Source organism: Diadema antillarum, unplaced genomic scaffold, assembly GCF_040938485.1.
Source record: "Diadema antillarum isolate AM-2024a unplaced genomic scaffold, OU_Dant_1.0 seq00000189_RagTag, whole genome shotgun sequence".
NCBI classification, from domain to species: domain Eukaryota; kingdom Metazoa; phylum Echinodermata; class Echinoidea; order Diadematoida; family Diadematidae; genus Diadema; species Diadema antillarum.
Window position 1 is genome coordinate 178,302 of NW_027271253.1, and position 26,077 is coordinate 204,378.

At 37.8% G+C, this 26,077-nt stretch overlaps 1 protein-coding gene across 1 annotated transcript; it reads left to right on the forward strand.

Moving 5' to 3' along the window:
- Positions 1-384: 384 nt before the first annotated feature.
- On the forward strand, positions 385-24,097 carry LOC139728643 (aromatic-L-amino-acid decarboxylase-like). The gene is made up of 11 exons (XM_071639581.1): positions 385-588; positions 12,717-12,830; positions 14,307-14,426; positions 15,711-15,845; positions 17,065-17,208; positions 18,349-18,415; positions 19,069-19,163; positions 19,599-19,757; positions 21,487-21,585; positions 22,491-22,592; positions 23,783-24,097. The coding sequence occupies exons 1-11, from the start codon at positions 385-387 to the stop codon at positions 24,002-24,004; spliced, it is 1,461 nt and encodes a 486-aa protein (XP_071495682.1). The 3' UTR covers positions 24,005-24,097.
- Positions 24,098-26,077: the final 1,980 nt, after the last annotated feature.

The following is a 26,077-nucleotide window of genomic DNA, read 5'->3' on the forward strand; positions in this document are numbered from 1 at the left end:
AGTGTTTATATCTTTCTGCCTTGCTTTGTTGTTAATGTTGAACAGCACAAAAATGATTAAATGAAAATAAAAAGAGAAGCACATTACGACACCGGTAAGCTGAAGAACACCGAAAACTCCAGCAAAACATTGCATTCAAGGAAGCGCTTATCTTATTGGGTATATAGATCACATTATATTGGTAACGTCATTATCATAATCAAGTGTGATGATCATGATCATTATTATATTAACATCAACATTACCATCATCAGGTTTATCTATTTTGTGCTCTGTTTGATCACTGTCAGATACAGGGCTCTTTCCCTACGTATAACACTGTGACAAGCAAGACAGGGCTGTGAGCGCACCGCCGATTTTTTTTTTTACCGACCGATCGTTGCCATGACAAACTCAGATGATTTCCGAGTGTGGGGCAAGGAGATGGTGGACTACATCTCAGACTACCAGGACCAGATCGAAGAGCGCCCCGCCCTGGCCCAGGTCTCTCCGGGCTATCTCCTGGAGCAGATACCCAAAGAGGCCCCGGTCAAGCCTGATGAGTGGAAGGATGTCCTATCCGACGTGGAGCGACTCATTATGCCGGGGGTAAGGCCATCAAGTCGTTTGAAATGTTACCGGTTGCGCAATGATAAACTCTCAGGCCGGAAATCACGAAGGTGGAACAAGATTAAACCATGTATGCTTTGAAACCGTGGTCTATGTAAACCTGGTACAAACTTAGACCATAGTTAAAACCATGGACAAAGATTGAACTATCATCGTGAATTCGGGCCTCAGTGTATTATTTGTCCATGGTGTCCGGTGATTTTGCATACTTGTTTGCTCGCAATGCATGCAATCTTGTTCATGGCAATTTTGATTTCATGCCAATTTGCGCGCATCACACAGATCCTATGACTTGATCGTGAATGCTATCAAGTTTACACGCCTAGTTCCAATGGAACACAGATTATAAATCAAACACAGAGAAGACAGGAGAGAGATAGAAAAAAAAGAGAAATTAAAAGAAAGAATCACTAGAACAGGAAGAAGTATGTGCGGAAAAGACATCGAAATAAAGGTAATTCATGCTCTGCTGATAAATGGATCGTTTTTACCCCGGTTGCCTGGATCTCACTTCAGATCTATCTGCGTCATTACGGAAGACGTTTTCGTCAATTTGTCAAATATAGACGTTCGATTATTCACGATGAATGTTGATCTCACTCTATGTCAGCATCAGCTAATTTTCTACTTTTTTTTTTTCGTCTTGGGATGTTCATTTTTCTCCCTGTCAATTCTCTCCGACAGAGATTTCTCTGTCAACATAACTTCTGGCCGGCAATATCCTGTTGGGGGGGGGGGGGGGGGGCGGGAAGATGCGGGCAGGCATCATCGGTGCTAACACCGAATACTCCGCAAACATTGACTCAGTCAGAAGAGGGTTGCATGAAACTCATAGAAAATACACAACCTAAAAACCGTGATAATCAAGTAGACCGCATAATTTCCTTCATCCCTTTCATGTCCATTTTATTAGAAACTATATTCCACTTACGTAATGTTCTGATTTTCTCGAGTTGGTTTTAATGAGAATAAAAAATAATTGAATTGAATTAAATTGAATTGAATTCGATTGAATTGAATTGAATTCAATTGATTTGAATTGAATTGAATTAAATTGAATTGAATTGATTTGATTTGAATTGAATTGATTTGAATTGAATTGAATTGAATTGAATTGAATTGAATTGAATTGAATTGAATTGAATTGAACTGAACTGAACTGAACTGAATAAGATGAGTCTCCTTAAACCCGGGCTTGGAAAAATTACATAGTTTTCAGGCTGACTGCGATCGGTCAAAGGCTCGTCTGTTTCCAAATTCTAAACCATCAAGTCATTCCTTCAGTGGTCTGGTTGGTTATTACATCGGCTGTCTGACGCCATACATTCAGAAATACGAGCTGGGAAAATGTGAAAACTGCCTAACATGGCAGCAGGCAACGCAGTACAAAGAGACGTAGTGAGGCACTGTCGTGACCTGATAATTCTCTTCGACGTTTTTATCATTAAATGTGACACGAAACATCGTGCCGGTTTTGTCCTTGAATGTTTACCCTTCTGCCTTGTTGATTTCAAATTCATGTTTGTAGCATAGTTGTTTTATGGTGACCATTGTATGGTTTGTATGTAGTGTAATATGAAATATCATATTCTCCCGACATGCAGAATATGATATAAAGATATGATATGGATATATAATATTTATATATAGGCCTACATACATTACTTAGGATGTAGATCTATAAAATGTCTCTCTTAATTTGCTTCATTACCCTTTGTCTTTATCAAAGCATACCCTTCTCCTCCACTTCCCCCGTTTATAGTATTTCTTATTACGTGCGTGTGTGAATGTGTGCATCTGTGTGTGTGCGAGCTCGGGCTCGCGCATACTGGTAGTTAGTTGGCTCTTAAATGCACATCATCATCGTAGGTGGAAAAGGGGAATGTCAATCGTTCACTCTATTATTGCTGATGTCAGCATCGCCGTGATCAAGATTATTTTCATCTTCATCATCGCAAGTTTTATCATGAAACTATTAAGTGATTGCATGTAACCACTAGTACTCGTCCTTCTGACGCAGAACATTGAGGCGCCACGTCCTTGAGATGCGCTCTCTTCACTGCTTCAAATTTGCAATGCTGGTTAATTGTCAGAGCCCTTTTGTTTATGAATCGTTATTTGAGGCAAAAAAACCCCGCAAAGGTGGAAATAATACAAACTTTGTAACTATATCGTCAGGGGAGGATCTAGCTTTTTGCTAAGGGGGAGGGGGGTTAACCCAATGCCGATATTGGTCATGACTAGCAAAAAAAAAAAGCTAAACGAAGACACAAACAAACAAACAAAAACCCCAAGGGGTTAAACCTCCCATAAACCCCAAACAAAACAAAACAAAAAAGAGCTAAGGCGGGGGGGGGGGGGAGGAGTTATACCCCTAAACCACCCCCGTAGATCTGCCACTGATTGTAGCTAAAACTCAAGTTCGCGAGAAGTGATTAATTGTCTATCTAAAGTAAATTGGCAAGCAACAATAACTTAGGAGTTAATTTTTTTCTTTGTGTGATTTTTGCGGGGCTAAATAATTCAATTCGTTAACACTTCCATAGTCCATGTTGATCTATTCATGTAGCTATTCATTTATTCTCTCACCAGTTAATGTATTTGACATTAACTCTTATCATTCCGTCTGTCAATATAATTCAGGGCCTGGCTGCAACGTCTTTGCTATGTCATATCTGCACATATTATCATTACATCTGTATTAGACCACTCAAAATTATTTCCCGGCCAATGGGACTGAGCTGTTATTGGGAAAGTCTACATCATGGGTTACACGAAGTCCAAACAGTAAAAAAAAAAAAGAAAAGAAAGAATAAGCCAGGATCCCTTTATCACGCAGATTCTTTCCACGTATAGGTTAACTTTCCTAACAATTGCGCTATGGTCATTTTTAATCGGATTTACGCAATTTCCACCCCTTGTGATGCACCGTACGCCATTCTTAAATTTGTTCTACGTCATTATCATCCCCTGTAAATACTACGTCAGTCGTCTTTCTATAATATTCTCGGGAAGTATATAATTGAGCTTATCTGCTCTGTAGGGGGCACATCAATTAGTGGTTCTTTAACAACAGAATCCATGAATTGTTACGAAACACGCATCATGTTGGTGAAATCACAAAAATTGTACTGATTAAGTTGTAAAGCATGAACAATAGGAATAAACAACAAAAGGAAAAAAGAAACATTAAGTGTTCCGAACTGTATGTTGGAGGGACCTAGATAGCCACTATACAGTTTAGACGTTTATGATTTTTCATTTTAGTAACTGCTGCACTTTTTGAGACGAGTCAAGAATGCAGATGAAGACCGATGTGTTTCCAGACACATTAATATCACGAATATAAAAACAAACTGCCATAAAAGCAAGGTATGTCGTTTCAAGATGATAATATTTCCATTAATCTTGAAGGATATTTCGTGGGTATATAAACCAAGGTCAACATTGTCCATTATATGAATTCATTCGTTACTGTCATCTGGCATAACCTTTCGTCAGAATCTGAATTAATCAAACTGTCTGTCTCTTTAATTGGCAGGGATGACCACACAACGATTATACAATTTTTTGGAAAGTTTCCCTATAAGCATGTAGGATATGAAAATCATGGACTCATGAAATAATGCATCAATAGGTAGCGTTACAAGTATTTGAACCAAGTGAAACAGCTGTTTTCCGTATATTTCCTTGCTTACTAAACATGAATAACATATTCAATTCCGAATAAGGTTAGAGACGATTCAAGTTTCTTCTTTATTTCATTTCGTCTATATAGTGTTTCATCTTGTTAGTTGACGTGGCATTCATCAGGCTTAGCTCACTCACCGATAATAGAGTGCCTTGCCAGAAACAAGCCGAGACGAAATCGGAACAAGAATTTGATACATAATTCTGGTCTTCCACGCTTAGGATCGATACATTCGGCCTCTGGCGGGCTATTAATAGACAGAAGGTGTCGTCTGCCTAATTTCGGCGGGGGCAAAATGAATCGCGTTCAGATGGCTCTGGAAAATATGCTTCGTTCACTGATTCCCTATTGCTCGTCTGATACAAAAGATGGATAGGTTAGATTAAGAGGTAAGGACACAGTCTTTCTCTTTCCATTAACATAACGTGAAAATTATTGTATTCATTTTCACTCTTGTTTACAACCTTGCACGACTTTCCTCAAATGAATAAGGGAATGATATATGGCGGATTTGTTGACATTGTTTTTAATTTTTTTTGTTGTTGTTGCAGGTTTTGTTTTTATACGGTTTCTTATATGATGTGTAACTATGGTTACGCCATCATCACCAGGTTTCGTGGTGGCCTATTTATATTAATTAATTATATGTAATATTTTTGACCAGTTTGAACGTGGCTTGTGTGTGAATGTGAGTCTACGATTATATGCGTGCATGGGCACCGGCACCTTCATACACACTCCCCGACAGACTAACGTACACAACACAACACAACATCACACACACAAACACACAAATCATTAATTCATGCATTAAACATTGGCGCTATTAATGATGACGGCCTCTTTTCAGAGGCCGTCACCAAACTCAACCTTCCGCTTAAGATAGTGGTTTGCTGCATTGTTCGTAATAATTTGATTGAACAATTAATGATTTTCCTGTTGTTCATGTATTACTACAATTTACGATTGATATATGTACTTCTTGGTCCTATGCATATCAAATTATTTGTGGAAAAAGTTATTGTAACGTTATGATTGTTACTTATTGAAAAATGCAGAAATGAATTGAAATCAAAAGAATTTCGAGAGGCTATGTAAAGTGTATAAACGGAAACTACCTTCTTTATAATGTGATTATTCGACAACAACAACAATATGTTATATGCTTTTTGGCGATGAGCAAATGAGAATATCGTAGCAAAGATAATCTGTTACTGAAACGGGACGCAGAATTGCCCCTATACGTTGTATCATGTGCGCACTCTTGTCTGAACGCATCCAAACGTCCTGACAACATGCTAGAGTGCGGCGCTCTGGATTGTAGGGAGGAATTAATTTGTCTTCTTCTGCGACACTGCTTGATGATATGGCAGAATCGTCGTAAAATGTGCCGTCGTCTGAACTGTAATTAGTGCCCAATGCCTCTGACACACAGCAAAGGGTGAAATACGTGATGCAGAATTCGGGGATGGGGTCGGTGGATCCCTCGCGATGGCACGTAAACATCTGTTATGTCCCTCATGATGAAGTATGACCATACGCTGTTGTAACATGGCGGCTTTTGCATCTATCGTTTAATCTATGACTTTTGTATCTACAACCACTACCTCTACCCAAATCCGTTTCTGATCTATTGAAATGTTAGACATGAAGCACTTGTGGTAAGCCTCTCAGTGACCGCAGAAATGGAGTTGAAGTTGAGGTTGAAGTTTATCATTATCCATATTCACATGTTTAGATGGCATAATGCATATAACAAATGACACACGCCGTCATGGATTAATACACGATAGATGTACCAGAAAATTGCATGAATGCAAACAAAGTTTGATAAACCTCTATAATGCAAATGTTCTAAATAAGTATTAGTAAGTACATGGACAATGAATAGTTCTAGTTTGAAAATACATGAAAATATGAATATCTATATTTACAACTATTTACATACATTTGAGTAGAAATCTTGACATGATAATGCATGTTCTAGTATAAATAAAATATGTGGGTCTAAAACAATGTAGCTGCAATAAGCAAGGAAATATACTACTATAAATAGAATAATTATATATACATATAGTATTGTATATATTCAACAGTTGAATTGGAGAAAGCACACAATTATATTTTGGGTATTGCACAGCCAACAAATGTGATTTTAGAGATCTACCTAATGAGTATGTTGAAGTGCACTCCCGTATGGGCAACGGCAGATCATTCCATTGAGATTCACAAATCAATGAATGGAAATGTGTGATTTACACAGTGTAATCAAATTAATGAGTGTAATCACAATATGTCATCAATGCATAAAGGATCATTACATTTGTGTGTGTGTGTGTGTGTGTGTGTGTGTGTGTGTGTGTGTGTGTGTGATTGATATGGAAATCTTTCAGGTAGTTTGGAGTGCATGTGAGGCTTATAACAGGCTTGTTTGAAATGAGATATGGTTTTACATTTTGTTTCTTTGTATAGACGGACAGCAGTGCTTCGAATATGAAAAATGGTTATTGTTTTTAATCACTCAATCACAGCAATCAGATTTTTTTTTAGTGGATACTTATGGTATTACTGTATATATTCTAATCACTTCATATTTTCGAATTATAGGGATTTATCATAGGCAAGACAGCTTACCCTTCACAGATTAAAGCCATTAGGAATAATTGATTTAATGGTTTTGTGTGATAACGTGGTTTTGCGCTTGGGTTCTGATCAGGTGTGTGTTTTTAATGATTGTGATGTGTTTTTCAACATGATTGATTACAAATGTGGCACTTTATATCATGCGTTAAAGTTAACGCTCTTGGCAAGTATCCGGGCAATTACCCCCAGAGGGCAATTTTACCCCTGGCTAAATACTGGTCAGTGGTAAGGTTAGAGTAAAGATTAGGGTTAGGGTTGGGTTTTAGGGTTCGGGGTTTGGGTTAGGGTTAGGATTAGGTTCAGGATTAGGATTAGGGCCAGGGGAAGGGTCCGGGGTAATTGCCCAGGGGGCCGTTTTCTTCTTCTTTTTTTTTACAGAAATCTATCGGGTTTTTTTTTGGGGGGGGGGTGGGAGAGGGGGAGATAATCTTTCACCTAAACAAATGACTGAGTAAGTTGAAAATGGACTGTAAAGTGGCAGCTTCGTTTTCCTCCTGGAAAGTGTACTGTGTTGAAGTTTAGGAAATAAAGCACAGAAATGGATATTGATTTAGTATCATAAGATTTATTCGGAAGAGAGAACTATGCACATGTAGCTCTCAAGGAGGGTTATGTTGAGAAAGACCTTGGAGTTTTAGCAGATTCAAAATTGTGCTTTAAAGATCAAGTTTTCCAAGCAACCTTGAAGGCTAGTAGAGTTCTAACGAGAGAGAGAGAGAGAGAGAGAGAGAGAGAGAGAAAGAAAGTGTATGTGTATAAATGTGTGCGTGTATGTGTGTTTGAAATGCTGAGGAGGTAATAAAGAAAACTTAGATGCCAGATATACCTGCACCTCATTAAATCAGCATTTAGGCATGTTAGGCCTAAAGTCACTTGAGGGAAATACTAAAGTAGAGTAAATGAGTTGGTGTTATTCACATGCATTTATTTTGCTAAGTGGCCTGTACCTGACAACTGTGTTGCACCTCAAACAGACAAGCAAACTTCAGATGTCTAAACTTTAAATGTATAGATGTGAATGCCGAGACCTATCGTGCGACTGCTTGGTGAGGTTCAGAGCAGACCGCTGTTGAAAAGTTAGAGATCATTAGACTGTGTCCCCGAACAATCCTGTCATTCATTATCCGTGCTAAGATTGTACACCAATCGTCGCCACTATAAAAAGACGCTGAAAACACCTTGTGGGTGGGGGAGCACATACGCGTGATAAAATCAATCAGTACGAGATTACTGACAAAAGACGAAACATTCCAATGTATTTCAAAGGGCTCTTAAAGGAGGGCATGTTAGTGGTCGTGGAAATATTTTGAGTTCAAACGTGTCCGCAAAATCCTTCAAATTCTAAGGAAAGGCCGGTCAGTACCACCCGTGAGCACAGAAAGACGTCAACACGGACGAATGATTACAGATGACCGCCGTCTTAACGTTCTACACGTCGCACTTTCGGCGATGACTCTTTTTTCTTTTTTCTTTTTCTTTTTTGTCGGCACGCAGCGGGCACTGTGGATTGCAGTGTAGGCACAAGACAGACATTTCTCAGGCATTGTCGTGTTCATAATCGCCATTCGGATCGAGAGTATTACATCTACATGAGAAGTGAGAGTACCCAGTGGTGGAAAGAAATAAACAACAGGTGTTTAAGTGTTATCGTAAGAATAATATCTTATGTATATGTATATATATATATATATATATATATATATATATATACGATAGAGGAATGCAGTAAATGCCAACTGCCTTGGTTTTTACTCAAAATCCAAATTTTCGGGGGCCTCCCCCTTAGTCAGGAATGAAAGTGTTGACACGCGGAGCAAATAATTCAGTATGATGTGTGTGTGTATATATATATATATATATATATATATATATATATACACATGTTTATGTATATATATGTATATATATACATATATAATAGTAACAAGAGAAAGTGAAGTGTTGCAATATCAGAGTTTCGTAAAATGACCTCTGCCATGTTCTTACTGAGCAAAGCCCAAATAGCACCAAAGAATGATATATTGATCGTGATTATGGATGGGTACTTTCTACCCCTTTGCATGGTATAATATTCATATCGAGAGTCGGTGGTAGTGGCAAAGTAGGTCATTAATGAGGTACAGGGTACCAGTGAGACTGCCAAGTACCGAAATGCACGGTTGATTGATGACAAGGAATTAAGAGCTTTTCAAATATCTCAACAGAATGAAGAAGAAAATAGAAAATGATATGCATGTGTTTGTCTGCCTTGGAGCGCGAGTCTTCACACCTCCCACCTACCTCCACCGTAGACATCCATTGTAATATAGAGCTAGACCTTCCCTCCCCATTGTCACCCAGGAATCAAAACTTCTCGATTTTCTTATATATATTTTTTTCTACCCCACTAATGCATATTTTTAGCAGGAAACATTGAAACATGTGATTTTGAACATAGGCCTCTACTGTTTACATTTTCTGTCACGATGCTTTTGTGACCTGTCAGGGGCCTCGGAACGTTTTCAATGTGTGTGTGTGGGGGGGGGGGTGGGGTGGGGCGCTCCGGAACAGGGGGGGGGGGGGTGTCAAGCTCACGATTTCTTTTACGAGTACAGTATTTCGGGATTGATAAGTCCATTGCATGACGTGTTTCTGGTTAGTTCGTGTACCTGTTTTCTGTGTGTGTGTGTGTGTGTGTGTGTGTGTGTGTGTGTGTGTGTGTGTGTGTGTGTGTGTGTGTGTGTGTGTGTGTGTGTATGTGTGTGTGAGTGTGTGTGTGTGTGTGTGTGTGTGCAGCGATCCTTCGTTATTTTAATTATTTCTTGTCAATTATGATACACTGTGTATTTTAAAAGATATCTTAATCTTTTATATATTTTTGTATTTTGTAAACGGAAATTATAAGTCTTCAGACTTTTCTCCTGTCTGCATGTTTTGATGACAATAATAAACCTATACTACGTGTATGAAGACATCCGTGTCTTACATTTCCGATGCTGAAGGCGTTGGAACATTCAACCTTGCTTGCGATTCGCTAGAAATTTCTCGAAACACCGTGAACCCTTGCCGATTAACCCATTAAACCTTATAACTATAACCGCTGTTACAGAGCCACCCTGTTTCTAATTACTCGTAAGCTGGGTGGTCTTTCGTGATAGTTCTAATGAGACCAGGGAGGTGGTTCCACCTCCCTGATGAGACGCAAAGGTCCAAAGGTCCAACTACCAAGAGATTCAAGAACACAGATGATTAGTCCAGACGTAGTGATGTATAATACGGGGCAACCAAGACTAATTGCCACTCGAAGACAAAGCTTCCCATTACCCTAAAAAGCCTCATTTTGAGAATAATCTGTGCACATAGGAGAATTAAGTGGAAGTGAATGATATTTGACACCCTTTGGGAGATATTCGCTCCCAATCAGATAATTTTCTTCTTTATGATTGCCTGCATATTGACTTTAACGTTTTCCATTCTCCTAAATTGGTATATTTGTAATGTGTGGCAAAATTTTATTTTTATGCTCGCTAATTAACCAGTCCCAATGGGCGTATTTATTCATCTTTCCGAATTTCATTTGTGTGTGTGTGTGTGTGTGTGTGTGTTAGTATAGTTCTCTCGTTTTTGTTTAATTTTTGTTTTGTTTTTGTTGTGTTTTTAAATACTTTGCTGAAGTGTAAGAGGATGTTTTGAGGTGTGTGTCGGTGGGTACGTGTCTTAGTACAGATATGGGAAGTGATAATGAGGGAGAAGTGGAAGAGGTGACTTTTCATGGAAGTTAAAAAAAATCAAGGGAGGTAAAAAAAAAATGACTCGTGAATAATGCTTTCATTAAAGAGGAAAACCTAGCCAACAGTGTAGTGACGTATGAAGTAGGTACGAGTGGGATCGTATTACTATTAACACCCATCCTACAGTGTTTACTTTTAACTGTTTAATGGAGATAAATGCTTCTATCGTTGTGGTAATTAATCTGCGCTGTAATAAAGCCTGCGTGAATATTGTGGTTTTCAGGAGGGGAATGTCATTTTCAGGAATGTCATTTCATTTCATTTCATTTTTATTTCATTTCCGGCCAAAACATATAATATGACAATTTCATATAAACAAATTAAGTACAATGTAACTATTACATTTCCAAATGAAATTTAGATACACGTCATTTGTTTACATGACTCAATAAACATACTAGTTGAAAAAATACATGGGCAAATGTGACTGAATCATAAGAAAGAAAAGGTCGGAAATGGAGGGGACTGCTAAAAAGCCAAGCTTGTAGAATGCAGTCCCCTCGTGAGTCGTGAAAATTATCGACCCTGGCGTCATCTTGCAATGACAGAACAGCTCTGATACATCCACATCGGTGCACACCAAACTTGGTTGATTCTTAGTGGGCTATGCCATGCCAGTTACGTTTTCCATGATTTGCACACTCAGTGCACTCACATGTTATTGGTAAAAACAAATATATTTTACACTATTGTCCCTAGCTTATACGCACATTCACACACATTCACACACGCACACAGACACAAACACAGACACAAACACAGACACACAGACACACAGACACACACAGACACACACACACACACACAACGCACAAACTTGTACGTGGCCACCCGTATGCCCACATGATGTTTATATCTACTTTAGATCGTCAGTTACGTTATTAGGTTCTGCTGCCGGACAAACTAGTAAAGGTACAACAGTGCAATAATACATGTAGATCACTTTCAATTTTCGAACAGCACATGATCAGTTTATACGTACTTCACAATGAGGTTCTAAAAAAGTTTTGGATTTTTCTGTCTATTCATTCTTTATAATAATTTCTGCTGTGAGTTTGAACATTATCTGATAGAAAAAAGAAGGAAATCAAGATGATCGGGTGTTCAACTATAAAGTGGTTCATTTTGTGCTCACTGGTCAGTTGAGATAGAGAAGAAATGTGTAAGATGGGACAATAAATGAGGCAACTGCGTCAGGGATTGCCCCAAAACTTTCATCGTCATCACAACTTCTTAGGCAGCAAGAGGGCCAGTGCTGCTCACAGATACAATCTATAAAATCCTCCACTGTGGATGACGCACTAGAACTAACCTAAATTTAACCTCGTCGAACTGCAATGTAGGACCAGTTGAAAATTAGCCTGAAAAGAAAGAGTGAAGCATAATTCAACAGTGAACATTTTGTCAACATTGGATAAAATTCGACAAGTGACGAAAATCTGAAATTTCTCTAATTTTCAGAAAGCGGATTTTGAACGGTCAATATGAATTTGCAAATGAGTGAGTTGACCAAGTCATCGCCTTTCTACTTGCCACATAGTTTGTACACAAAATCTTGAAATTTCCAGGGTTTTTTGTTTTGTTTTTGTTAAACGAAATTGTGCCCCATTCTCAAATCCTTATGTATCAGACTGACCATTATCTTTGAATTATTTAGCCAGGAATGGCATCAAATTTTGCACTTTTACAGCACAAACATTGAACTTTCGTCAATTTTCTTTTTTACATAATGAAATATTGTGAGATGATTGCATCATCAGGTCACTCATTTGCATATTCATAATTCACCATTTTTTTTATATAACTTCCCTTATTTTCATCCGATTTTGATCAAATTGTTACTGTTGCAATTATAGAATTCTACTCTTTCTTTTCAGACTCAGAAGTAACTGGCTCGGAATTGCCCCCTTTGAACATTTCCGGACGGGTTGCATTGACCACTAACACACTGCATCTATACCAGTGGGTAATATTAGACTTTATATTAATCCTCTTCACAACAGGTGTCGCACTGGAATCATCCAAACTTCCACGCCTACTTCCCAACCGCCAACTCCTTCGCGGCCATCCTGGGTGATATGGTATCCGACGCCATTGGCTGTATCGGTTTTTCATGGGTGTGTATCACAGTGTATAATAATTATGATGATGATGATAATAATAATAATAATAGTAATAATAATGATGATAATAATGCGGTCTTATTTAACAGGGTAGCCTCTTCAGTGTCGCCACTGCTCTACCAGAAGAGGGTTCTGCCAGTATTATTACCCCAGCGTTGCCACGTACCCTTTTGATAGACCTGTGTCGAGAGGGACATTGTGTTTACAAGGCCGTAAGCACTCGGCGGGAATCGAACTCGGGTCCTCCGATTGGGAGTCGGGAATCTTATCCACTATGCCACAGCGCCCCCACATATAAGACGAATCAATATTAAATTAAAATAGCAAGTCAAGTTTGGACGGCCATGAATCTTAATCATAATGTAATCATTGATCGATAAATCTTGGTTGTAGTTCAACATCTTTTATCACATCAACAAACAATATATCATGGAAAGCCTAGGTTGCTTCGTGAATAAAGCAGGAGACACAAGGCACAGATGAAAAAGAAAGAAAAGAAAAGCATAACAGACAGAGATTCATGACACATGTTTCATAAAAAGATCTTACAGAATAGCATCTGAATATACCTTTACACAGTACAACATGTACCCAACAATTACAAATATATAACAATTCAGGGGCGGATCCAGGAATTCCGTAAAGAGGGGGCGTGTTTACAAAATTAAAGGGGGGGGGCGCACGCACCCCTCCCCCCATTTTTTCTTTTTATTTCTTTTGTTTCAACAAAAAATAGGGGGGGGGGGGGCGTGCGCCGGTTGCGGTCCTCCCTGGATCCGCCCCTGCAATTATATATATATATATATATATATATATATATATATATATATATGTTATACAGAATAGCATCTGAATATGCCTTTACACAGTAATAAATGCACTCAACAATTACAAATATAACCAAATAAAAATTGTAAGTATTCACAAATAAATGTAAATATATGTTATATTTGATTCTAAAACGCTACATTTCTGTCTCAATCACACAACTTTGTCTCATTCTTCTGTTTTCTTCCCTCTCCCTCTCCTTCCTTTATTAGCTCACTCTTTTTTCTCTTTCCATTTAATCTTCATCAGCCTCCTTCTAACTTGTTCCCTGCCCCCTGCTGCACAACACACGATCTCCCCCCTCTTATCTCTCTTTCTCCCTATACCCTCCTTATTTTTAAACTCATCAGGTCCCTCCTTTCTTTTGCCCTTCCCCTGACTCTATAACTTTCCTTTAATCCATTTAACACCTTATTCATTGCTTTTCCATAAACTGCATTTCAAGTTTCTCATTAAAACCAACAGCCCATTAACAATACCAAACCCTAACATCATACATATACTAACATCGCGTCTAGCATCGTCTGACATCGTGTACGCATAATAAACCGGACCCCAAATTGTATCTATTAAGGAAGCTCTAGATTTTGTATATGTACATCTTATCTATATTGTTTTGAAATCATGCTATAACAATCTTAGATCGCGAGTCCCGCCTGCACGGAGTTGGAGATGGTCATGATGAACTGGTTGGCACGAATGCTGCATCTTCCCGAGGAATATCTCTTCGGAAAGGACAGCCGAGGCGGAGGAGTCATACAGGTCAGTAGGCTACCTATCAAATCCAATGGGGCTTTGCCCAAGAGAGGAAACGTTCTACATTTTAATCACATCTTTTTCACTGAGTATGTTTCATATTTCAATTAGTTTCTTTGAACCGAGAAAGAATCATATTTGAAGGAATTTCTATTTCCCTGAAATTTATATCATTGTCTTTTCACTGAGAATGTCCTTTGTATCAATCAAACTCTTTTTCTTAAAAAAAAAAAAACTTAGACAAAGGCGGTTAAATGAGTATTATCTGATTAATGATAAGGGATGCTCTTATCGCCGTACTTCAATGCGACTCCGAATCAATGGAGATCCTTATTTGTTTTACAAGCAAAAAGACCTATATCATTCTATTTCCTTGCATCTTACAGAAAAGAGATGTTCACCTCAGCCCTATGGATGATGTAAAGACATAATGTCATTGATGCATCTACATGTATGCAGGATTTTTTTCTTTTGAGAAAACACTTCTGTTATGAGAGCTGGTTATTTTCGTGCGACGACCATTTAAAAAAATCGTCAGTGATGTTAACTTCATGGAAATTTGTGTGAAAATACCCGTTAGATATTGAGTGAGATGAATGGAGGACACTCCTTTTTGATTATCTTTGTTCATATTTGCACAATATTGCCCGAGTTTTTATCTGTCTGTTGGTTTCGCTTCCAAAATTCAAATCCAGAGTATAAAGTAACTTGAAAGTCGTTTCATTTTTGGCACAAGATCAAAATTTATATGTAGCAATCCGCCAAAGCATTGCAATATTAGTTGCCATGGAAACTTGGAAGCCATTTACAGAAGACAGTTAAGTGCTATCCGGGAGTCCCATAAAACATTCAATGCAGTATAGAGACTGCTCTATCCATTTTTCATGACAACGTGCATTCGACCCTTCATCATGTTCATGAAGAAGGAACACCCATAACGTTTGATAAAAATCTACCCTCGTCCCTTCTGCAATTGAACTGCCAAATATCGAGTAATGCTTCATGACCATGCGAATCTATTATTCGATCTTCTTTAATTTTTGTTATTATGTAATACATTTTCATTTTCAGTGATTGATCTTATGATGTACATGTATGGCATTGATGGTATAAGACGCTATAAATGTCGACACGGTATAGCACATTTTCTCCATTGGTACTTTCAACAGCATCAGCATTATGGCAATCTTATGTTTGGTCACATGACGCTATGTAGACCAATCACTAAACTGGATTTCTGCTATAAGGGATAATAATGATACATTCTATTGACGTATATACGTCACACAGGGGACTGCAAGCGAAGCGACCCTTGTGGCGCTCCTAGCCGCCAAGATGAGAGCCATTCGGCAACAGCAGGCGGCCAACCCGGGCCTCGATCAGTACGACATCATGTCCAAACTCGTCGCATATACATCGGACCAGGTACATTTGGCAACGTATTAGGAACACTTTATGTAATGTAGGATCAATATATTGATAGTTTCTATACGCAAAGTAGTATAGGTGTAGTGCACGTAGTGGCTCCAATATCAGTACTGACGGTATTGGATATGTACATGAAATTGTAGTAGAATATCATATGGTAAAAGTAATGTACATCGTATAGTAGTGGTAATGGTGGTTATGTGAGGGATAATCAGTTATAACAGTGTAATGTGAAGGATTACCACTCAAAAGCCAAGTAGTCGTAGTTTGTAATTTAAAAAGTAAAGTAAAGTAGTAGTAGTATAGTAGTAGTAGTAGTAGTATAGTGGTAGTGGTAGTATAGAAGTGATGCTGATGAAAGTATAGAAACGGCATTAGTAGTAGTCGTATACCCTGACGAAATCGTAGAGGGTGTGCCATTAATATCAGACCCAACATATCTGTTTGTCATCATGTATAACTGACATATTCATGACCCAAGGACAGATTCACATTAATGATCTAAACCAGTAGGCCTTGCTTGAGAGACGTATCAGAATGATGTCATAAAATATGGATACGGCGCCAGGTAGAAATGTAAAAGATGAACTGTCATAGATGTATCAAGAAATAAACATATATAAAGGTATACAAAGGTATAGGAAACTGTTCACAAAATCACTCCATTTTTTTTTGCTGTTAATCCATATTCTAATATACCCTTCAATTGTTTTTCCCTTTTCTGTACAATTATCTTTAGGTTTATTTTTTTTCTTTTGAATATAATATAATGATTGTTACAAAAACAATTTTATATCATATTATTTGAGAAATACGAGAAACTATGAATACATAAGAAAATACACTACAATCATGTGTGTGTGTGTGTGTATTATAATATATAATAAAAAGCTTGATGATTATTGTGATTTCAGACAAGACATGCAAATATGACACCGAGAATCAAACGTTTCTTGTTCTGCTTGTTTAAATCATCAATAGGAGCAAATGTGAAGTAGAAGTACGGTACTAGCAAGTAGTAGTAGTAGAAGTAGTAGTAGTAGTAGTAGTAGCAGCAGCAGTAGTAGTAGTAGTAGTAGTAGTGGTATACAAGTTGTGGTAGAAGTAGCAAGTAGTTGTCATAGTTGTAGTGGAAGTGAATGGTTGAAATCTTACGTGTCAGCCATTTCAACATGATTACAACCACGTAACATTTTTCTCTTTGTCCGTTCTATAGAGCCATTCCTCCGTAGAGCGTGCAGCTCTGATCGCCAGCGTGCGCATCAGGTCACTGCAAACGGACGAGAAACACGCGCTGAGGGGCGAGACTCTGCGAGTAGCCATCGAGGAGGATAAGGCGAAGGGACGAATACCAGTCTTTGTAAGACACCTTACCCTACCTTGCCCTACAAACACATCGTATGCTTCCCTGGACATGCCCTTAACTCTCTCAAGGATAATACTTTCTTATTATTGGATCAGTATCTTTTATATGCATGCATCATAACCGGCGCCTTGTAGTGGCACACTGGGTTTCGTCAGAAGTCTGCAAAGAGTCACGTGTATCTCCCTCTGTTCCTGTTTTCTGCTTTGCTGGATTCAGTCGAACAAGAATCGATGTCATTTCCAAAACATGAATAACCTGCATTCATGGATAGTAAACTGCTTTGCCTGTTTTCAAATGCTGTTTGAAAAGCGTATCACTGCACTGCCTATCGCTATTTCATTACAGAGTTTTCTAATAGTAATATCAAGTGAAAAAAAAAACACAGCTCGAAGATACATTACTTTCATAACAAAGTATAAAATGCACATAAGTAAGCAACTTCATAAAAGGAGTGAACATTTTCTGGGATGCGGGAGTCATGGGGAGCCTCGACTACTTTCCATGCACCTGTTTTAACCCTCTCATGACCATGTCGGGCCCTCAGTATGCCATTGGTGTTGTATGCAAGGTGCAACGCTTAACAGTTGGCACTGACGATTAACCCTATCTTGAACCAGTGGTTTGGATGGTGTTAACAACGCAATGTGCTTTTCTGTACTAATCGGCAACCAAAGCACACAATGAGTTCCATTTCATTTAAACACGTCCTGCAAACTGATGAATGAATCGAACTTACTTTTCGGACAGTTATTTGAAATCTCGCTTAGATTACAGAGACAATTCAAAGTCAATGGAGATTTAAAAAATATTGTTTTCATGTCTCTTTGCTCAACTTGAGCTATATAAAAGTGAGGTAAAGATTGGGGTGGGCTACGTGTGGTATCTTTTAACCCCTTCCGTGCCATGAATTATTGCGCACAATTTAGTTTCACACACAAAGTCTATGGACAGGGAATTGATGACATGCTGAGGGTTAATCATCTTCATTTTAGGGAGAGAGTTGGGGACGCTGAGGTTTGGAGAGGAGGAATCTTGTCCTAAGATGAATGTGGATTGATTGTGTGACAGCAATGTGAGGTATATTCCAGCGTATGTATAGCAACTGTTTGCATTTGATTCTATATTCCTTTCCAGGTTTGCGCAACGCTTGGCACGACAACTTCGTGTGCGTTCGACAACATTTCTGAGCTTGGACTCGTATGTGAGTAGACATAGTCAGCATCCGTGAATGTATTCCATATGACTACTGAGTATACATCTCTCTATTCAATAAAATGACATTAATCTATATACGTCATTCACCAAGAAAATGTATGTCGTCAAAATCTTGCTACCACTTGCTTCCCGCACTTAATGTGGCTTGGTCGGATTTTTATGCAGAAAATGACTGTGCCAAACTGAACGACGACAACTTTTGTCATTGCCTGTGTGTACGTCAATAAGATGGTAATTGTCATTCGTATTCACTCTTGGCAAAAAGATTACAAAAGTTGTTTGTACAGAAAGGAATAACATAAGTTGAAAAAAATACTGTTGTCAAAAGGTATGTATTTATGTACATTCCTCCTCATAAATTATATGTAAAGCAGTTGTACCAAACGCATTAATTGGAAATCCGATAAGAATATTATATAGATTATATGCTATTTTTGAAACTTCTGAATTCCATATAAAGTCTGATGAAGCCACAATGTGACAGAGCTACATGAGTTACGTAATAAGTGGAACAAATTAGTTTTCGTTGAAGAAGGCGAATGTAATGAGCCACCACTAATATCGCTGACCTAGATTAAGTGGCAATAATTTTCAAACTTCGGTTCGTAACACCATGTTTTCGAACGATTTTTCCCCCAGGCCAAGAGGAAGGAATATGGCTGCATATTGACGCGGCATATGCCGGAAGTTCTTTCATCTGTCCAGAATTCAGACATCTCCTCAACGGAGTAGAAGTAAGTAGATCCTAAAATCGACAATTTTATTTCAAGAGAAGAATTTGACATTTGCAGCGTTTACTATTCTTATGCATCTAAAATCATCGACTACGGTAAAAAAAAAAATTATTGTATCTGTTTAGATAGATGTAAACTGGTGGAAGAATCAACTAAAGTCGACATGGTGAATTTATATTGTGTCATTCCACGAAATACGATGAAGTGAATCTAGTGAAAAAATTAGAAATGATAATTTGACCTTTGACCTTAAAGGATGTGTATATGAACTTTGTAAATTGAAATGGCTTGGAGGTATTAGTGTGAATAACAAATGCTGCTTAATGTCTTTTCTTCTTTGAGCTGTATGTCCCCGTGTAAATAAACATGCTGTGATTTTTGCTAAATTTCGTTCATCATCATGCCCCTCCCACTTTCAACATGATTTATATCCAGTATGCAGATTCGTTCAACTTCAACCCGCACAAATTCTTGAACGTGACCTTTGACTGCTCAACCCTGTGGACTAGAGACAGGTCGGCTATAGAGGGAGCTTTTCATGTCAGCCCGGCTTACCTGAAACACAACCACGAAGACGTGGTTATTGATTACAGGGTAGGGGGAAGAATGCACGTCTCGTAAATGGTCGTGTGAATTCGATACACTTTTCTATTTTGCAGCTCACCTTGCTTTAAATGCTGATTTATGCGAATGATAACCAGTAGTCATTTTAATGTTCATGGCTATTGCATGGCAACAGAAGAATCAATGGCCAATCAATGTGATAAAAGGTACTGGGGAAATATTGTAAATAGTTCCGGATTTCCGTCTTAGAAAACCTGTCCTCATTTTTTCGTCTTCCGACACAGATAAGGCTAAAAATATAACGAAAGGAAATTCATGGTAGCTTGAGAATGATTCTAAATACAACGTACATCGAAATCGTCTACGTCATGTGAAGTTCTATGAGTGCAAGAAGAGAAGAGAAGAACAGATCATGATTTCTCCCTTTAATATTTTTTCTTCCTTTTTTTTAACTTCAGAATCAAAGCTTAGAATTACGTAGTAGAGTGGCATAACTGTAAAATTAAAGACTGAACTCTCAAGGAAAGAAGAAACGAGGGGCGTTCCTACGTAACTTGCACATACTGCTTCCACTGATGATGATTTTCTTGTTCATTGTAGATTGGTAAGGCTTTATTTCGTAAACGTCATGCTGACGTCAAGCCTACAGGCAGCGAACATATGAATAGAATTTGTACATCCTTGGTCAAAATCATACTCGGGTTTCAAGACAAATGCAAGCAAACAAAAACGAACAACTTGAGAGCTAAAAAAAGAAGCTAGTTTTCCGAGCTATTCGTATGGTCACTAATCTCTGAGGCTGAGAAACTTTTTGAATCTCGGGATTGGTCCCTAGCCCTTAATCTCTCTCTAACAAGTTACATAAATTTGCAGCAAATTTCCAGTACGTAATGTTTTTATCACGATGGCGCCGAGAGATGAACAAAACCAAAAACAAAACAAAACAAAACAAAAAGAAAAAACCACCTCAAAATGTAGGCAAAGGTATAACCTGCACTGTTGGAAGAACATCGCTCAATATCACAAGAAGTCTCCCCATGTTTGTTGCCCTGTTATTTCATTTTCATTCCTCCACTTGTTCATATTTCTCAAACGATGATACTAAATTGAATACAATACATTAAAACGACAAATGTAATACAACTGAATGTTATTACTGAACATAAACACAAATGACCCAAATGGTCGGTGGCATACGATGATATTGACTGAATACCATGTAACGAAATTACCATTGACGGGCATATTTACGTAAATGCAAGCTCGTTTTAAAGCAGTTGATCAAATAGATCTGACATACAAGCAGTCATCAAATAAAAAGATAAAACAACTAGTGAAGTCGAAGAATGAAAATTACATGAACGATTACGCAATATTGTTCACATTGTCACATTTGCAGTACAGCTTACGGATGTTATGCCCAATGCTAAATTTGAAGACCAAGTGTTGACTAAGCAGAAGATCACATTGTGTAAGTACAGAGCGTGTACGAAGGAGTGAAATGCGATATTTAGACTAAGGCGCAAAAAGCATATGAACAATATGATACACTTACATACAAATACGTGAAGGAGCGAATTTGGAATAACGCACGACAGACCGTGTGCTTCTTTCTTCGCGACGCTTTCTAAACATTATTGATTATGCTTATGAGTTTACAACTGTTGTCAAGAACTAAGTAAATCGTGTTGTTTTTTTTTTGATTTGTGAATTCACTTTATAGTTAATCATGATATAATAATACTTTTCTCAAATTCAGCACTGGCAGATTCCACTGGGTCGTCGGTTCAGGTCGCTGAAACTCTGGTTTGTTTTCAGGCTGTTTGGAGTTGAGAAGCTTCAAGATCATGTTAGAAAGGTGAGCAACTATATTGAAAGAGGTGACACTACCATGCATTAATAGTCGTAATACATGTAAAGTGGCGGACCTAGAGGGGGCGCACCGCGCGCGGGCATCCTCTTGATTATTTGTTAAAACAAAACAAAAAATAAAAAGAAGAAAATGGGGGGGGGGGGGGAGCGTGCGCCCCTTTAATTTTGTAAAGGCGCCTCTCCTTTACGGAATTCCTGGATCCGCCACTGTACTAATGTTGTACATCGTTCATATTCCAAGAACGTAGTATCACATTAATCCAGAGTGTATGACGAATGAGACTGCAAATAATGTGTGATGTTGTACACAGCACTGGTCATGCCGTTGTCTTGCTGCTATATAGAATATCACGACTAACTTTTTCTCTCTTCAAAATACTAGTATAGTTGCCTAAGGTACCATCTTTATAGCAGGTTGCACCCATCAGCAGAATAGTTACTTCTATTGAATAACAAAGACATCTTAAATCATATTTCTTAACAACGAAATACTAGTACTCTCCGAGCTGTATACCAACGGGTTTTTTTTATGAAATCAAGAGATTATTAAGGCCGAGGGGGGAAGATGTGTTATGAAAGATTGTTATCATTATATTCTCGCTCTGTACAAATTGATGTATATGATCGAAACTGCTGATCCATATTTTAACAAACATGTCGGGAAAAAAATAGATTAGAAGTGAAGATTACCTGTCATGTTCCAAACTTCCTTTTGCCCATCAGTTTGTGTCAAATTAGGAGTGAAATGTGGAAATGTGTAACGTTTAATAGAAAAAGGATTTAGTCAAAATGGGCGATAATGAATTGACAGGGTATACTCGCTACAAGGTCAATTAACCCTGTTAAGGCAGACACACCTTTGTGAGATTGGTTCATTTTTTTTCACTCCAGCAAGTGTCCTTGGCCAAGGAATTTGAGGCCATGGTCGCTGCTGATGATCGCTTCGAAATCGTGGCCGATGTCGTTCTCGGACTCGTGTGCTTCAGGCTGAAGGTAACAAAACGTGTGTGAGAGAGAGAGAGAGAGAGAAAGGATTGATGGAGTTTTCGCTATCGAACTTTCATAGAATTTATTCTCAAAATTCACACAATTTGCTGTATCATTTATTGGCTTTTGCGAAAGTTCTGATTTGAACTTATAACCTGAAATACCTGTTTTATCGATAGTTTATTTCTTGTGAATGAGAAAAAAGATATAAGTTGAAAACTAAACGCAATAACTCAATTAAATTCATCGATCATCTGAATTGATTCATATCAATAGCCCCTCTCAGCACAAGCCAACAGACAAGGCAGTCTAGCTCTTTCAGTCATCTGCTACTAATCAATCGATCATCATTAATATTTATGTATGCATTACTCCGTTGCAAACTTATTATAGTAGAAAAGCAATTCAAGGCCATGTTCAAGTTGAATTACGTAAATTAGATGAACAAATACTAATAGATAACAGAAATTTGAAATTGTGAGGGTTAAGATGTTTTCACAGAATTGTAGTGATATAAACAGCAATCGGACACTCAAATCAACTTTTGTGGACAAAGCATGCATAAAATCTAAACACATTATACAGAAGCGGTCTATCATGCATTCTAATGTGAAGCTGCTATGTCATCATCCTCGTTCGTTGAGATTTGTCTTGAATTTTGAAGACATTCTCATTCCTCATCCTAATCACGAATTCTGACACTCTGTAGGCTACCCAATGTAACCAAGTCATAGATTTTCAAATACAAAAGTCTATATATAATCTGGATGACTCCTTTAATTCAGAGGAAGAATTTATCAGCCTGCAGGTCGAGTAGGGTGCCTACAGTGGAGTCACTTATAATGATTGCCAGGGCTCTCATAACGAGACGTAACTGATGCTTTTTTAACTGAAAGCGCTACCCTGTGAAAATAAAACGGAATAAATGAATAAATAAACAAGCTTACCCGACCCCGCCGATTCTTGGAGAATGATTATGATAACCCAGGGAGGTGAGAGCCACCTCCCTGGATACTAACCTGACAAATTCTCTTCATCTCTCAAAAGTCATTACCATCAACAACTCTCATACCAACAACTTCCACATTTAATTGGCTGATAATATTCTAGAGTCCTGTGGTTTGACGAAGGATTTTCAACAGACATGTTGGGTTCACACATTGAAGTATTCCTTGTCCCTGCGTTTGATCATCTAGGGTTCAGATGACGTCAACAAGACTCTCCTGGACCGCATCAACTCCGGCGGGAAGATCCACATGGTGGGTTCTGTTCTCAAGGGACGCTACATTCTGCGTCTAGCGGTCTGCGGCACGCAAACCGAGTCGCGGCATATGGCACAGGCTTGGGACGTCATACGGGAGGAAACCGCGAAACTCGGGGCCGAGTACCCGAACGGGCACGCTGTCTGCCGCAAGTAAAACGAACGCAGGAGTGGGTCATATACTCTAATCATTAGGTCAGATATATTTTAAAACAAACTCAACTATATAGATCAAATTCTTGCCTGTAGGTCAGATAAAACCAGAACGCCTAATACCAAGCTGTTGTATACATTTTACTCTCAGAAAGAGCCCGCGTTCATCATCTTCCGTGCGGTTTTATTGCACTTAAAAATGTGACGTTGTTACATAGGAATATATTTTATTTCTGTCATGTAGTATAAGATTTCCGTCAGCATACGAAATCTCATGTAGTGAGACACATTTCGGAATGGTTTCTTGATAATATAGTTGGTTATAACTATGCGAATGGTAATTTCATTTCTGAAGCACAAGGTCTAGGCTAGTATCAATTTGTGACTCCGTTGAATCATTCATTGCTGAATGTATTCTGTTCGATTTCCGTCCTAAAATGTGATGAAGAGATAAAGCAATGAGTCACGTGCCTGAATTCGTAGACTGATTCAGAAAGATGGAGTGTAGGTGTTGGTTTATGATCCTCACAGGTAGCAGCCTGTCTATTCATATCGCATGGATTATATAGGCACGCGAGTGTAATTATACTTCACTTTCTGTATTTATGGTACGGTGCTATCTTCAGTTTGGAGATTCTTTTTTGTTATTCTTCTTACTAACGGTAGATGTTAATTCATTCTGTCAGAGGGTATCTATTCTAGATGATTTACGGATGGTATTGTAAGTATTGGTGGAGGAGGCAATTAACTCATGATTAGAAGATGATAAAATGATAGAGACCTAAACTTTACGAACCTGTAATGGATGGACTGGACACCAGCAGACTACATGGTTACCATGGTTACTGGAGGAACGTGTGAACAATGTTGATTTTGTATAGGCCCCATATGTGATAATAGTTTATCTTAGTAAGAATAATATCAATTGTCATGAGCAGAGGGTTAATTTTATTTTCAATCTTTATTCTTCCACATTCAAACATTAAAAAATAAACATTCCGCCACTTGTTTCTGACATGCATGTTTCGAGTAATGCTACATAATAAGTGATAATGAGTGATATACTATTCATTAGAAACAAAAAGTAAAACTGGATATTTGACACTTGACATTCCAAGTTACACACACACACACACACACATATATATATATATATATATATATATATATATACATAAGATATATAAATATACATATTATATACATATATATATATATACATTGTACTCTCTAAAAAAATCGAGTGAAAATATTCACTCTTAAAAGAGTGAATACAAAAAAGAGTGAATTTAGAGTGAAATTGGAGTAAATTTTGAGTGAAAATGTTCATTTTCACTCATTTTGGAGTGACCTCAGGGATCACTTGAAGATTTTGGAGTGATCCCTGACGTCACTCTAAAACGAGTGAAAATGAACATTTTCACTCAAAATTCACTCCAATTTCACTCTAAATTCACTCTTTTTTTGTATTCACTCTTTTAGGAGTGAATATTTTCACTCTATTTTCTTTTAGAGAGTATAAATAAATATATATATATATATATATATATATATATATATATATAACATGTCGTACATGATACATGTATACATGAACTGTTTACAAATGATTACAATTCCAATACACGTTTATGTATTTACACAACGATTACATCTGTACTCATTGAAAAACGCCGAGTTTCGCATTAATTACTAGCGTGGTGATAAATGGGAAGAATGGGATACACATACCTTGTTGCACATTATTAGTGCGCTAATGTTAATAACGTATTTTGTAATCAGAACCGTTAGTACAAGAAAGATTCAACTTTTCGTAAGTACGTTTAACAAACGCATGCATATGTGATATAGAAGAAAGCAAGTACATCGATATGTCTTTAACAATTGTTTAATGCACTAATGGTAAATTACAACATCACGTCATTTCACTGCTATATTTTTCACCGATAGATTCTTTAAATCTTAGGCGTGTCTGTCATGACATTCCTTATTCTCGAATGGTGAATTTAAACTTAAAATATGGTTTTTTTACCTTTGGTTACTTAAACAGAATCATTTTGTTTAGTGTCATTATTGT

Bases quoted from the DNA above. Each gene is read 5' to 3' on its own strand.
- LOC139728643 (XM_071639581.1), top strand. From the start codon at position 385: ATGACAAACTCAGATGATTTCCGAGTGTGGGGCAAGGAGATGGTGGAC. The intron at 589-12,716 runs GTAAGGCCATCA...TCTTCACAACAG, and splicing joins AGCGACTCATTATGCCGGGG to GTGTCGCACTGGAATCATCC. The intron at 19,164-19,598 runs GTAAGTAGATCC...ATTTATATCCAG, and splicing joins ATCTCCTCAACGGAGTAGAA to TATGCAGATTCGTTCAACTT.